At 37.3% G+C, this 16,391-nt stretch overlaps 1 protein-coding gene across 4 annotated transcripts in view; it reads left to right on the top strand.

Annotated features, from left to right (window-relative positions):
- LOC134224919 (long-chain-fatty-acid--CoA ligase 4-like) overlaps positions 1–16,391 on the top strand; it is a 138,700-nt gene that overhangs the window by 103,966 nt on the left and 18,343 nt on the right. For all 4 annotated transcript variants that reach the window (XM_062704575.1, XM_062704574.1, XM_062704576.1 and 1 more), the window contains one exon: positions 3,627–3,762. In XM_062704575.1, the coding sequence (XP_062560559.1) occupies positions 3,627–3,762 (136 nt within the window). The remainder of the gene's footprint in view (positions 1–3,626; positions 3,763–16,391) is intronic.

The raw sequence follows: 16,391 nt of genomic DNA, 5'->3' as shown, positions 1-16,391 counted from the left end.
TATAGTCGGTTTGATAATATGTTTTTCTATGTCTAAGATGCCTCCCTCTTCTATTTGAATATGCTGAATACGAAATGTGAGAAAAGGCGTAAGATGGCTAATCCGGAGATAGCGTGTTCCATTATCGTCCCGGCTTAGGATACTTTTGGGTGGGAAACATACTTGGATCCTTAGGCATAGTGTATCCGTCGTACTCGCCACACAAGACACATACTCGTACAACTGTTGCATATAGGAAAGCTTTCAACTTAATAACCGTGGTAATTCCAATAGAAAACCAAGTTGAAAAGTAGACCAAGGTCGAGTTGGAAAGTAGAGTCATCGAATAAAAAGAAAACTACCTAAGCCGTAAAAGAAGGCAATGCTTTCTTTGAATGAATGCATCTGGCCAGTATAGGGCGAAGTAAGAAGAAGCTTTCTTGAATACGTGAATGAATACGTTTTCTCGGTATGATGAAGCATCAGCGCGGTTCAATGCAAACAGACAAGATAATGCCTTCTTTGAATGACGGCATCTGCCCGGTATAAGACCAATCGAGGAGATAAAGCCTTCTTCCGGTACAAAGCGAAGGGAGGAGTTAATACCTCCTTCAAATGAACACATTTGCCCTGTAAAAGGCAAAGTGGGCAGATAGTCCCTTCCTTAAATGAACTCGTTTGCCCGGAATAATGCGAATGGAGGAGATAATGCCTTCTTTAAATGATTTTGTATACCCGGTATGAGACAAAAAGAATTATTCTGAAAAAAAAGTATAATCCATCAAATGTCATACCACGAGAGTTACATACCACCAAATGTTATACCGCGAAAATGAAATCAGCAAAATGTTTTTTCGGTGAAATGTCAAAAAATCGATACTCATTGCTTAACCTTCCGTGACTCGCCCCGATGTAAAAAGTACAACACCTTTGAAAAAAAAAGCACGCTTGTCGTTTACAAAAGCGGCGGGGCTCCGTAAGAGATCCGAGACCATGAGACCATATATATTTTCATTATTCTGGAAAGTTGCCTACATCAAAATAAGAGATCACATTAATCCTTATTATGTACAAACACGTGCTCTCCAAAAGTGAAACTCATTTGCCTTTGCCTTATTTCGAGCTAACGCCTGCTTCTGAAGAAGGGACCACATCTACCATTTCCTTACTTTGTGAAAATGCCTTATTTTAAAGAATGGATCACATCCCCCATTTCCTTATTCCGAGAAGATATATTTTATTAAAGAAAGAATAAAATTCATTGTTTCATTATTCCGGGAAACAACCCCCTTTTAAAGGAGGAACACATTTATTATTGCATTATTCCGGGAGGTACATTCTTTTTGAAGAAGGAATCACATGCACCAATGCCTCATTCAGGACAAACGCATTATTTTTTGTTAAATCAGATTCACATTCACCCTTGCCTTATAGTTCTTAAGAAGGTATATACAGGAGAGGATTTTAATTTCAAAAATAGAAATTTACCCAAACGCTATCGGTCAGAATTACTGTTCGCTATTTTACGTTTTAAGAAAATGCAGCTGTTGTTCGACTATTTCAGAAAAAAAAACTACATTGGAAGCACTGTACTCTGATATCTTTTTAATTTACCAACACATTTTGGAAGATCAAGAACAAGAAGACACTCTATAATGTATCTTTGAACGCTGCTCTGTTCGGACACACAAAATCGATCGCAAAGTTGTTTTTGCAGGAAATAACTTTCTTTTCGGGGATTTGTTTCATTCGGGGAAATGTTACATTCGGGGAATTGTCGTACAATCGAATTGGCCCCTTCACTAAAAGAACTTTATATTTCTCATTGCGTGATATTTGATTTCTGCGCCCATAAAGGCTAAAGCTTTTGGGGAGGACCAATCCGATCAACGCTACGTCGCTGATAATAATATATAGGAAGCGATTTTCGATTTGGACAAACCAATAATAATCAGAAAAAAATCAGTCCCGAATTTACAATTTTTCTGGAGCTTGTTTCACACTAAGTTTTTTTTTATTATTTTAGTGACACTTTGAAGTGGTAATGTGGTTTACAATATTTGTTGACCGAAAAAATCATCCAATTTAGGGCTGTTACAAGAGAATTTCGCGAATTTGCTATTTTTATCGCGAAAATCTCGATTCTATTGAATGTAGTCGCGAGAATCGTTTATACGAGTGATTAAGTGTAGCCAATACGCTGGGATCTAAACAATTATCATATGATATTTTGTACACCACGGCTAGTCTGTTAACCTAACAATTTGATCTTATTGTAATGCTGGATATTCGGAGCGTTGAATTGTGTTTAGAAGTTTCTGTTTCCTGCGCTTTTGACATTGGTTCGCATGAATGTTGTAAACGAAATCGCACTTTTTGCCTATTTTATGCTCTTCAAGGGCGTCATCACCTGGAAACGCATTGAAATTCGCACCTGGGTTTACGTGCCTGGACGTGTGTAACAGCCCTGAATTTATTTTTGCGCCCATAATCAAAAACACTGATTACCGCCCGTCAGAATTCGTCACAATATGATTATCTTCATCGACCTTTACTTTAGCCTGTGTTTTTGTTTATTTTTTATATTGTTACCCATGTTTCCGCTATCATGTGTCGCTGTTCAATTCCGCCGTTTCAGTATCACCGTTTAAATGTTTCATAGTTGAATGCATCAAATCTGGAGGAAATCGAATCTTCTACCAAATGGGTTGTACAGTTTTCAAATTTTTTTTCATTAGATACAATAAGTATGAACGTTTGGAAAATCTCGAATTGTCGTGTGAATTACTATGTTTAGTTAATAATAATGAACATAGAAACGACATCAAGTTTGGCCACTCACTTGTATCTTTCGGTTTATAACACCCTCGGTTGTAATTAATGAGAAGGGCGTAATTGAATTTTGTATTTGCTTAAGATTGAAGTTTTAAACTTGATTTTTTTGGAATAATTTAACCAATCGTGATGAAATTTCATTACATATTAAGTCGCGTTTTGATTTGATTGCATAAAAAGCTTTAAAACATTTGGTCAAACCCAAATCGTATAGTTCTTTGGTGTCAATAATAGGTTGTGTTGTTCATATTGTATGTAAACATTAAATTAAAACAAAATACAAGAAAACATAAGCAACGCTAGAAATGCGAGTCGTGACGAAAAAACAGTAGTACTGATAGGTGCGCTGATACGAGTCGAATAGTATTGACTATTCTAAACGATGTGGTGTTTACTTTGTGGTATTTCATTGAGCTGAAACCGTTTGGTATCAGTTGTACAATCTATAAATAATTTTACGAGAGTCTCGTAAGATTAGGTGCGGCCGATTTTCGCTAATCACCATCACAACATCACGGCAATCCAATTGTAAACAGTCTACATAACTACTTTTATAATCAAAGATTAAAACTTCAGTAGTTTGTTAAGCTTTAAGCACCCCCACGAAGACTAACACTAACGTACTAAGAGATTCTACAAAATTGACTATCGAATTTAAGTTTTGAAGACAGCTAATTTATTTTTCTTCTTTTGTTCGGTATTATGATTTTAATTTTATTGCTTAGGTGTTTGCATGTTTGCTATACTTACCTATTTTCGCAAGTTCCACTTACGAAATTCTTCTAATCCCCCCCCTCTACCATCTCCCGCAGGATGGAAAGTTTCTGGGTGCAGACGGCGATCGGTGCGATCAAAATCATCGCCATGGTATACGACATCATCACGTTCCCGGTATATCTGGTGCTGCAGCGACCCTGGAAGCGAAGAGACCTCGCCAAACGGCAAAAGGTAGGCACGTGCATCCGTCTGCGAACTTGGAAAGACACAGGAGACGAAACACGCTTGAGAATTAGATTAGTGTTTACCTCGTCCGTGCAAAAAAAAAAAAAAATGTGCGGATATGGACTTGAGATAAGGCAAAGCAAAAGCCTTCATTATAAGCGGGGATCAACAGATTGGCACCGGTAAAATTACCACGGTTCGGTTTCGATAAGAAGTGACGCAATCCGCAGCAGTTGTTTAGCTATTCTTAGTAAATTAATTTAGGGCTTGTAAAAGGCGCATCGTCACCTAAATCGGTTGATAAAACATAAACACGTTTGCGAAAGGATACCATCAGCTTAATTTTATAGGGATTACATTTTTAGCAAACATTCGGTTTTATCAGTTATTATCGTTGGATTTGAAGAGAAAAAAAAATGAATGAGCAGTAAGTGAACCGAAGAATAACAACAAAACATGAGGATATTGAATAATTTCTTATCTTCTTGGTGTTACTGCTGTTGATAGCAATTCGCTTTTGAAGAATGTCGCACGTTGTTGCTAATTCGGTCTTCTGACTTTGCAGTTGAATATGAAAAGGTTTGGCGATAATAACCACTTCGGGGGGTTGGAGCCAATGTAGCCACATGTGCAATAGTTGTATCTGAGCTCCAGACCGTTGCAACTGTATTCAGGATTTTTTTTCTTGATTTGCATGGTTAACTTCTAAGCCTTTCGGTAGTTTATTACCTAGGTATGTTGATTTAGAACAGCTTTTGCTTGTACTGATGTAACATCATCAGCCCACTCAGCACGTATTTGGTATTTTGGTTTGTTTGTTAGCTCCGCACCTCGGATGTCTTATCCACGGAATTTGTTATCATATGTTTTGAAAGGAGCGGGACTCAGTGGATTTCAACACGAAACATTGACAATATCGCTTCGTAATGCATAGAGATTGAAATCCTGCAAGTAAGCTCCTGAGGTGTGTGTTAACCGGCACGAATCTACTTAAATAGCTTTGGCTATAACATATTGATTAGTTATGTTATACTTCAGATATGTATTACAATGGAAGAAGTTCTCGGAAAATTAGTTAAAATGAAAATATGTAGTACAATAAAGTGCGGAGAGTTATTGTGGTTAACACGGTTTGACGGTAATGGCGGTTTTTCTATTATTGAAAGTGTTTGAACACAATAGGCTTAATTTGAACCGCAGGTTCTTTGTACCTTTGATCGGGATTCAGATTTGTTTCTAAATCTTTATTTATGTGAATTTTGATATTTGAATCAGTTGATCACTGGATTCAGAATGTTTAATCTAAAAATCATAACAATAATAAAAAGTTACCAAAGTTGTCATTTCCCTCAAATTAGAAATGTTTTGCTCATTCATAGGCCTTTGCCTATTTTATCTCACGATGTGAGCCAAACCAGTGCGTCGAAAACCAGTTTTTCGAATGATTTTATTCTAAAATCAACACAATGCTGCGTATTTGCAATCAAACGGTTCGGAATCGAGTCTTTATATTCCGTTATCATGCGTTCGCTGTTTTTGCGTGACATTTCGAGCGTGTAAATGCTAAGTGGCTCGAGCTACGCTGGATAGCCTATTTCTCCGGAAAGTACTTACCATCGCTACAAACCTGAGCAATTGGCCGTGTTGTATCAATTTTGAAAATGAGCGCAATTGACGGTTGGCTATGGCTACAATATTATTGTAATAGATGCGAAGTGTAAGTCTACGTTTCGTAACCAGCAAGTTTCTGATGAGCTGCGAGTAAGTCTCTTTCATGGAGGACGTCAACAATGATCTACTGATTCTTACGATAGTTCGAAGTAATGTTGCATTTATCATGCCGAGGCTCAACAAGTTTCCGAATACATCATTCGGTAAAACCCATAATCCGAGGAATATTTATTTTATATATTTTCGTACTAATCTGCGAAAAATAAACTTCGTTCGGATGGTAACAGAAGTGGTAAATCGTTAACAAAAATTGGAAATAACAGTAGACCAAGATTACTGCCTCACGGAGCATCGTAGGTGTTGGGAAATATTTTCGATTCTGATCACCCAGCAGGAATATGTACGAATGGAATGTTAGTTTGACGCTTGTTACAACAACAGGCCGAGGAACCTCTGAATCTTCACTAGTGTTGAACATGAGTTAAAGGTGAAGCTCTTAGTAGGTGATTGATACAAATTGTAATAACATTCTCGCCTGATTTTTGAAAACGTCGTATGTCCAAAAGAGAGGCTCTCTTTGTTTACTTTATTTTTTGTGATAATCAGCCATACTAGGGGAACGGTTCGGCACTTCATCTCATAGCTCCCATTTCCATCGCACCAAAAACAAAGAAATGAAAAGGAATTTGATTTGTTTTTTTATTTTTGTGATTTTTTCAGCAGTGAGCACGCATGTTAACAAAAAGAAGCGACAAGATTGGTGCTGTATTTCTCTGTTTTGCGATGAGATGAATATATGTTCGGTGAGATGGAAAATGGAACAGTTCTCCTATCATTTACATCGGATTTTTTAATACAAATCGAGAGAAAATAGCTTTGTCTTGTGTGCTGAGGTTACAACAAATTACAACAAATGCAAAACTAGCCTAGATATTAGCAAAAGAGAGCGCAATGAAAGAGAGTCTCTTATTTGGACATACGACGTTTTCAAAAACCATGCTAGATTTTATGAATAATCAGTCAAATAATTTGCATACTTACCGCAGACGAAAACAGAAAAAAATCCTTTATTAACCTTTCCGTCCCTGACGTCTTTTTTAAGGGCTTTCAAAAATTCCTTCGCAACAAGTTCAGAGTTATTATGTTCGCGATTTTCGAATCTTTTATAATATACTTTTATTAATGGTTTTTTTATATGATCTTGCCAAATGTGGATATATTTACAACAGTAAAATGTTGTTGAGAATAAAGGTCACGGTTTGGAATACATAATTAGACAATTTATCGGATATTTCCAAGCCCTTATTGAAAGGCATGCATTTTACAAGTGTGTTTCTAAGGTCTGAGGGAAGGGTTTTCCATTGAAAAACCACGTAGTAGATCAATCTGAGAGCAAAAAACGCACGATTAAACCCGCCAGAATGAAGCTGTTAGTGTCGCTAAAATTATTTCATCATTGTTCAGTTTACAATTGCTTCAGAATTTGCAGTAAACGGAGAACAAAATGGACTGGCCATAAAGGGAACGAAATTTATCACTCATGCATCCAATCGGCGAGAGAACAACAGTAGTGCATCCCAATAACGGATTGAGGATATCAAACTAAACAAACTTCAGCTGATTTAGAAATATGAAAACATTTACGTTTTCCGCAACAACATTGGAAAATATCATAAGAGATGTATTGCAGGAGCTACAAATAAGCAGGATTCGAGTGATGATCGTGGCGTTGGCGGAGCAAGGATGTGAAATGCAAAAGATAAAAAATAAGACAAATAAGACAAATAAGAGGGACGTAACTTTTTGTCATTTTTAATTGATTTTGAAATATTAACCCTTTTACGACGAACCTTCACATCTTTTTTCCAAAGTTTTCCTGTCAGCAATTAATTTCTTCTACATCAGTATTGAAAGTTTCAAAATTGAAAAAAAAAAAAACAAAAATGTTCCTTGATTTGATGCAGATGCCACATTTTGATAAGAATTTCCCCAAAAATGTCAGGGAAGTTTGTTAAGAAATTAAAATGCATTTCCGAAAAAAAAATCCGCTGGAATTCCGTGAAGTACTTTTGTTACATATTCGGATAGCTCCAAATGTATTTCCAAAAGAATTCCCGATGAAAAATTAAATCTCCAAAATCTTACTTTTTACAAGGATTTTACGAAGAACTAGCAGACCCGACGAACTTCGTTTCGCCTAAAAATGATTTATTCTGTGATTAGTTCTCGAGTTATACAGAAATTTATGTTTTATTTGTATGGGAGCCCCCCTTTCCAGAAGGGGGGTGAGTTTCGAACCACCACACCATCGCAGAATCATACCTTCCCTTTCAAAACTTCCACATGCCAGATTTGGTTCCATTCGTTTGATTAATTCTCGAGTTATGAAGAAATTGGTGTTTCATTTGTATGGAACTCCTTTTTCCAAAGGGAGAGGGGTCTTGAACAATCTTATGAACCTTCCCCGGCCCCAAAAACCTCTGCAAACAAGTTTTCAATTTTTTTTCTTCGAATTTTCTCCAGGAATTATCAAAGTGATTTCTGCAGGAATTTTTGTATGTATTCTTGGAAGATTTCCCACAACTTACTTGAAATTACGAAAAATATATCACGAATAAGTTTTTGCATTAACGTGCAGGGGAACTTCCTCAAGAATTCCACAAGTAGGGTAGAGAACCATGTGGGCAGCACCCCCTATTCCCGTCAGCAACGTTCATTACTCGAGCGCATTACAACCGAGTTACTTGGTTTTTAGTACATGGTTAGTTTCTGTTGATACCTAGTGACGTACAAACAATCAATCCATTTTGTTGGAACGCGGTCGAGTTATTAACATTGCGGACGGGAATAGTGGGTGGTCCCGCTCCCTATTCTCGAAAGAAGCTCCGCAAATTTCCACAGCAGCAATTTTTACAGTAGTTTGAAAATTTTTGAAGATCTTAAGAATTCGCGAAGAAGGATTCTCCGCAGGAATTTATTAATAAAAACCCGCTGAACTTCCGAGTGGAATTTGCCCCCGGATGATTAATTTCTTCAGGCATTTTTACCAATATTTTTGAAGCTTATTCTAAAACTGAACTTCCAATAAATAATTTCTTTCAAAATATTGCGGATGATTTACGTGAAAATTGTTGTAGCTTGTCGGAAGACTTAAAAGAGCATTCTCCGCACAAATTTCGGACCAATTTTTGCACAAACTTCGGGAAAAATTTCTGCAAAAAATTCTGAATTTGATTTAATAATTTGGCATATTCAATTTTAGAAGATTTCTATGCAATTGTTGTATTGAAATTTTACAGATTTGTTTTATTTTAAGCTTACAGAAATGTATATGCATTGTGTAAAATCACAATAATTGTCAGATTTGGTTTTTTGGATGTTGGAGTCAATTGTCCCTGGAAAAGTGGCAATTTACAAATTTAAGTCAAAACAGTCGTGCGACACCTTAATTTTTCAGGTTTACTGGGGCACTCATCCGGATTCAATCCAACCACATCGGTCATAATTCGGGAATGGCCATTTCTTATTTTGAGTCAAAGTACGTCGTGTGACACCTCAATCTTCATGATTCCACAATGCAACGAAGGGATTGATATTGACAGTAATTCAGATAACTTTGAGAATATGGAACAAACCTACATCAATGGAACGGACTAGTCATCAATACGTCGAAGACAAAGACATGATAGGAAGAGGCTCAAGAGAAGACAATGTTAGCCATCTACCACTAGTTTGTATCGGTGGTGACGAAATGGAGATGGTTGAAGAATTCTCGTACTTGGGCTCACTGGTGACCTTCGATAACGATACCAGCAGAGAAATTCGGAGACGCATTTTGACAGAACTTTGGACTCCGCAAGACGCTCCTATCGAAAAGAGTTCGCCGCCGTACCATACTGACTATCTACAAAACGCTCATTAGGCCGAAAGTCCTCTACGGATACGAGACCTGAACAATGCTCGTGGAGGACCAACGCGCATTTGGAGTTTCCGAAAAGAAAAGTGTTGCGTACCATCTATGGTGGGGAGCAGATGGCGGACGGTACGTGGAGGTGGCGAATGAATCACGAATTGCATCAGCTGTTAGGAGAACCATCCATCGTTCACACCGCGAAAATCGGAATACTGCGGTGGGCAGTGCACGTAGCCAGAATGTTGGACAGTAACTCAGTAAAATTAATTGATATCTATCCGACGGGCACAATGAGATGATATGCGTTGCGAGCAAAGTAGACTAATCAACTGGAAGACGATTAGCGGGCCCTCCGTAGACTGCGTGGTTGGCGACGCACATAGGAGTAAATAAGCCAATTCTTGGCCAAAACTATTTTTTGCGGTTATTTGGGCATGATATTCCTAGGACGAAGTAATAATTGCCAATTATGCAGGAAAATGCATTTTTTTTGGATAAATCTATCCACCTAACAGTGTAAAACCAGATAAAAATGTCAAAGCACATATGTTTTCAAATAAAACCTCGCGTTTTATGTAAAATCTCTTGCTTTCGCTACGCAAACGATTCTAAAATGACTATATTCCACATAGTAGCAAGAAACCCGTAGTTAAAGCTGTATCCTTAGATGGATTTTCTAACATTTACATAGGAAAAAAAATCTAACTTATTTTAACCCATGCCCAAGATCCCAAAAGAAAAATGGTTGTATAAATTCGCTTGTACAAAAGTAAACACTGTTTTTTGATTGAACACTCTTCTCTCCTTAACTTAAACCTTAACCTTAAAAATTAGGGTCTGAAAAGGTTAAGCCTGTAGTAAGAAATATAAATCACCCGTATTGTATATACCATGGCTCGAAACAACAACGATTACCATGTCCGAATCGAAGCCCACAAGATATCATAGCTAGCCATGATGAAACTATCATAATAAGGCACCGTTCATAAATTATGATCACTTCAATGAAAACGGGTTCATCCTAAATCTAGGTAGTAACAGATTTCTCTACAATGCAGAAGTTATAGATAAGCGATTTTAATATAAGGTTTTCAAAAAGATATCAACGCAACTCATGGGAGACCCATTATTCTATTTGTGTCTTGACAAAATGCATGCTAAATAGCATGCATTTTACATTTTTTTTCCTGGATTATATGTGGTAATTTATGAACCCTGGGCTTTGGATTATAATTCTCCACAAATATTGATATATTTTAGGAGAATTGTAATCTGTGCTGGTAGGAGTCTACGAACTAGGGGTTGGAATCTATTTGAATACACATGGAGAAAGTGGTATAGATTTTGGAAATTGAATTGTAAGTTCGTATACTACTATTCGGTTTCCTCAATGACCGACAGGGTGCGTGCTACATGTCGCGGATAGAAGCTAAGGGAGGTGTGGTACAATTCGACTGAATTTATTGAATAAAGAGCCTTTTAATAGTCAGTCAATTGTGCTTAGCCTCCTATTGTGTTGTAACTGAATAATTTCAAAATAGGTAATCGATACAGACACCTCCTTTCACAACAATCTATAATTCATTTGAATGTATTTAACATTGGCTACGTAGTTTAATGTCATATGCAACATAGTTTTGAAGATACTATTTAGCTTATCCAAGTCTAGCATCCTGTACTAGAGAGTTACTTTAGAAGAGACTTCTCATAATTTTATCGTAGTCAACGTTTATTTAAAAATAAGTTATAAAAAGGAGTGCTCATTAATTCCTGCTAGATCAGTTACAATACAACGTGGACCACATTGAGGAAAAATTATTCAATAAATCGATATTATCGTCGAAAGGCCCAGCTATGCTGTAACCAAATTAATCACTTGTTATATAAATCTCTAACTGAAATTAGAAAAAAAAACAAGCTACTTAATTAAATCCGACTGATATTAAATATAACACTACACTAATTTGAGAATCCTATTTAATAGAACCTCATAAATAATAAAATGACATTTACTAATATCCATTCTTTTCATTATTTTCCTCACTATCTAACCCGATCAACTATAATAAATTATGATGGAGCTTCGAAATTAACAAGATTCCGAGCTAATATCAAATGTAGCCTGATCCTACTAATATCGTCAGGAATCGGAAGAATCTGGAACGGTAAACACTTATTAAAGCTAATAAGTGGTAAGTAAAAAGTAAAAAGAATACATACATGGTAAGTGCAAATAACTTATAACTTTATCATATTTTATTCCATTGCCTAAATGTATATATCATATGTGTTTACTTTGTAAATGATACCATACTTTGTTTATATACATGCACATTTGTGAAAAAATGTATGTATGTTTCTGTGAGTGTGTGTGTATATTATATCAAAAAATAACCTAAAAATTGATTTAGGAAATAGGTGGAAAGTTATGCTGAAGTGTTGGTTAGGATGGTTACTGAGAAGTGCAAAATATAGTTGATGTAAAAATTGATGTAGCGGTGTTAGATGGTGTTGGCAGTCATGGGTCTACATTAAGTGAATCGACTCATCATTAAACACACGACTGCAATATATATTCAACAAAATCGTGAGCAGTGACTTATATACTTATTAATACTATGTTTGCACTACGGCCTGAATAACATGTTATTCAAATTATCGACAAAAGTAAGCTCATCAAGATAGCCGAATAACATGTTACAAGGCCCTAGTGTAAACATAGTATAAATCGTGACGTGAATTTGGAAAGGTTGAACGGAATTATGAACAAATATGGCTCCGACGATTTAGTAATTTGGTTTTGACCGTTTGGTTAATTTTCGGTGACTCGTTTCTGAGGCTGGTTTCCTGCTTAAGGGAGTTAAGATAGTGGAGGAGTTGTGAATGTGAAGAAAGAACGATACGGTGATAGTGACCGCAATAATTTTAGTGATCATGATGACTATGTTAAAATTAACGTAATTATAGTAGGTGAATTTGATGCATGATTTCATTGCTTATACCGAGAGGAATGATTCGTAGTGGCAGAAAAACTTATATACTTTTGTAAAGGTAAAGAAGAAGAAAAGAGTGATGTTGATGTTAGTGATGGTAGTTTGACAATACTAAGTGCTTATAATGATGGGGGTGGGCTGTTATACAAATCCTTGTTTTCATCAACACGGCCCATAACAGTGACCACATGAGCAACATCGCTTAGGAACGTCTGTGTGATGATGAAAAACGGGAGGCTCATAGAAGCCAATATGGGCGGGGTACAGTGTAGATTAATAGCAAGGAACAGCTGCCATTGTAACCACCACAAAAAAAAAAAAAAGATTATATGTGGTAATTTATGAACAAATGTTAAAATTTTGTTTGAAAATGATGAAAAATCTCATTTTATTCAAATAGCTCAGAATCTAATTTGCGGACGTTTGCGGACGAGTTTTCACGTGGAATGCTTAGTTCATATCTTAAAGTTACACCCAAGTGGTTTATCTTTGCCGGATCTTGCCGTATAGATTAACTTTTCCTCTGAAGAAAAACATAAAAAATAGAAAAAAATAGTGATTTTCAAGTGATCATCACCTGAAACATAAAATTTATAATTTGACCATAAACATGAACAAAATGGAGACATACAACTATAATCTACTCATTGTGTACTAATAATAGCTTGATGATAACATTTATGTTGTGTAAAAATCAGATTTTCCAAATACTCCACAAATAAAGTAGATAAAATCCAATCCAATACCTCATTTTTGAGCCCTAATTATATTTTTTTACAAAATGTTGGGTCATTTCTGAAATAGCCATAGTATGCAGAATGTTTTTAAGTATCTAAAAAAAATATAAGAATGTACAAATGTTGAAAAAAATTTTTTGGGTTTTGTCCACGAATTTGTTCTAGTTACTCTTCTGTGCGACGGTGCATCCATGGACCGAGCTGAATAGAGACGACCAAGATGAATACACTACCAGGTGCTCTAATCTGCCAAGTTTATGGAAGAGAAAACGGCGGGGATGAAGAATTCATTTGCAGTGCAAAACGAAAACAAACTCGCTGGCTCTCCCATAACAAAATTCAAGATCGTGAATTTAACACATTGGAACACCTAGTGGTGTATTCATCTTGGAGACGACTTTTATGTACTGCAAATATCACTCCGGGCTCAGTGTAATTAAATAATTAAATACTATTCACTTTTATACACTTTTCTACTTCGTTGGTAAAGAAACCTATTTCATTACCAACAAAGGAAATTACATTGATAATAAAAGAAAGCTGGGCATGCTACTTTAATATTCAAATGACTAAATTTGTTTTAATAGCTTTTATATTTAGTGAACATCATCAAGAAAGATCATACAAATGTCTTTTGAATTTTACCCGTGTTTTAGGGTAAATATTTATTATTTTTATCTTCCAATTCGGCGAAACGCTTACATTGTCAACAATTGGTATTTTTATACCTATAACTAAGTATTTTGAAAGAAGTGCATATTTAAGGTAAGCTAACAGAAACAAATTCCATTATGTTTTTTTTTTTGCTTCTTACCAAAAGATCTTAATTTTTTTAAATCAACGGCATTGATCCTCGACTAATCGACAAGAGCGTCTGCCTGTATATCATCGGCCGATGGGACAACCTCAAGTAGACAGAATGTCAACATTAGTAGAACCATCAAATAGAAGTTTCATTCAGAATGTCAGCCCAGCCCATACCCATTGTTATGACCACGGCCGCAGCACATTTCAGATAGGCAGGTAGTATCGAAGGAGCTCCCTACATTTGCTGGAAATTCAGAAGACTGGCCACTATTCAGCAGCTCGTTTACCAACACCACAAAGGAGTATTCAGATGCAGACAACCTGGCTAGGCTGCCTTCGAAAGCAGCACGCAGCCGTTTGATGCTCCCATCCGACGTACCCAGTGTCATTACTACTTTTGAGGCACTCTACGGTAGGCCGGAGCTTCCAATAGATAGGCTGCTGCATAAGGTTTGGGGAATTCAAGCTCCGAGACAGGATCGCCTAGACACGTTGATCGGGTATGGCATTGCGTTGCAAAATCTCAGCGACCACCTTAAAGCCGGCGGACAGCATGCTCATCTCAACAATCCCATGCTGCCTTTTGAGTCGATGGACAGACTACCAGCAAACCTAAAGCTCGACTGGTCGTTATACATACAGCGCTATGCGGAAGTAAACATTCGCTCGTTTGCGCGGTATATGGCGACATTAGTAAGGGCAGCGACCGACGTTACCCTACATTACGATCCCAAACCACAGCTAAAACAGCCGTCGTCACACCAACGAGGCGCAAAGGGCACTACAGATACAGTACAGTTTCTGCGGAAGAGGCAGTGAAGCAGTCGACGAAGGCGGATTTTGTATTGAAAGGAAAGAACGATCCAGCGGTACCAGCTTGCCTCGTTTGCACGGACGCTGGACGTCGTGTAAAAACTGTCCGAAATTTGCTAGAAAACCGTTAGACGAGCGCTGGAGGACAACGGAAACGCTGGGACTGTGTCGTATCTGCTTGAGAATCCATGGAAAGCGTACGTGCAGAATTCGGCAGAAATGTGAGATTGACAGTTGTCAGTATCGACATCATACACTGCTCCATTCAAAACAAAAGGTTGAAACGAAGGAGAAGCATGTCAACTCTAAGGCAAGGGAACAAATGCGATCACCAACCACCACTTATTCGGCAGGGCGACACTGTTTCGCATAATTCCGGTTGTGTTGCACAGCGACAACCAGTCGGTGACAGCGTACGCTTTCTTGGACGAAAGATCACCAAAGACTTTGGTAGGAGAAGAAATCGTGAAGCAATTGGGCGTCTCTGGAGAAACTCTTCCTTTGTGTCTGCAGTGGATTGCTAATGAATCGAATTCTAAGCAAGTGGCGCTGGAGACATCTGATGTAAACAAAAAATCAGGTCCGCCCTAAAGGATGTGCGCACGGTAAGCTAGATCTTCTACAACAATCGTTACGGATCGCGGAGTTGGCGCAACCTTTTCCGTATCTGAAGCGGCTGCCAGTGAAGGGGTATGAGAATGCTCTTCCCAGAATTCTCATTGGATATGACAACGTGCACTACAATGCTGAAAGTTCGTGAAGGACAACCAGGAGAACCTATTACGGCAAAGTCAAAACTTGGGTGGACAGTGTACGGATCACATAATGATAATGATGATCATGTGCACAGTTCCCATATTTGTGAATGCCAGGATGGACGGTCCCTTTAAGCTTTGATGAAGCAGCTTTTTTGTTGTTGGAAAGCTTGGGAGTCGACGTCGTACAGCTACCTGAGTCAGATAAAGTCCAACGAGCAAAGCAAATACTCCGAGAATCCGCGAGGCGCGTCGGACAACGATTAGAGACCGGGCTTTTGTGAAAATATGACAGCTTTAGTTTTTCTAATAGTTATCCGATGGTGGTTCGGCGTCTCCGGGACTTCCACGAAAGGCGAATCACATGAGGCTGAAAACCCATAAAGCTGAAAAATATACAATCTTACATTAGGCTGAAATAACAAAATGTTGAAATTCGAAAGGCTAAAAAATCGAGAGAATCCAATTTTAGTGCAATAATTCACATTTGACGCTAATAGGGGCACAAATTAAAATGATCCGCAACCTTCTTGCGACTTCTTGTTGTTTTTCAATTTTTATATGGAATGCTTATTTTTAAGTCTATACAACTAAAAATGTTAAGGTAACATAAAAAGGAACAAGACTTTGTTGTTCTTGGTTCTTGTATTTGGTTTTTGATTCTTGCCAAGATTACTTTCTTATTTTTATTGTTTATTCTTTTCTCTTCCTTCTTCTTTTCTTCTCTTTATTCTTCTCTCTTTCTTCCTTCTCCCTTTTTTCTTTTTCCTTTTTTTTTATTCCATTTTTTTCTTTTTTTTTCCTTCCTTCAACCCTTTCTAGTTCCTTCTTCCTGTTTCTTTCTGACTTCTTTTTCCACCTTTCTTCTTAGTTCCTCCATAGTTCTTCCTTCTTAATTCCTTCTTCCTTGTTCCTATTTTCTTCTTCTGCCTTCCTTGTTCCTTCT

Source organism: Armigeres subalbatus, chromosome 3 (genome assembly GCF_024139115.2).
Source record: "Armigeres subalbatus isolate Guangzhou_Male chromosome 3, GZ_Asu_2, whole genome shotgun sequence".
In the NCBI taxonomy this organism is placed as follows: Eukaryota; Metazoa; Arthropoda; class Insecta; order Diptera; family Culicidae; genus Armigeres; species Armigeres subalbatus.
This window is presented reverse-complemented; position numbering and strand designations above follow the sequence as displayed.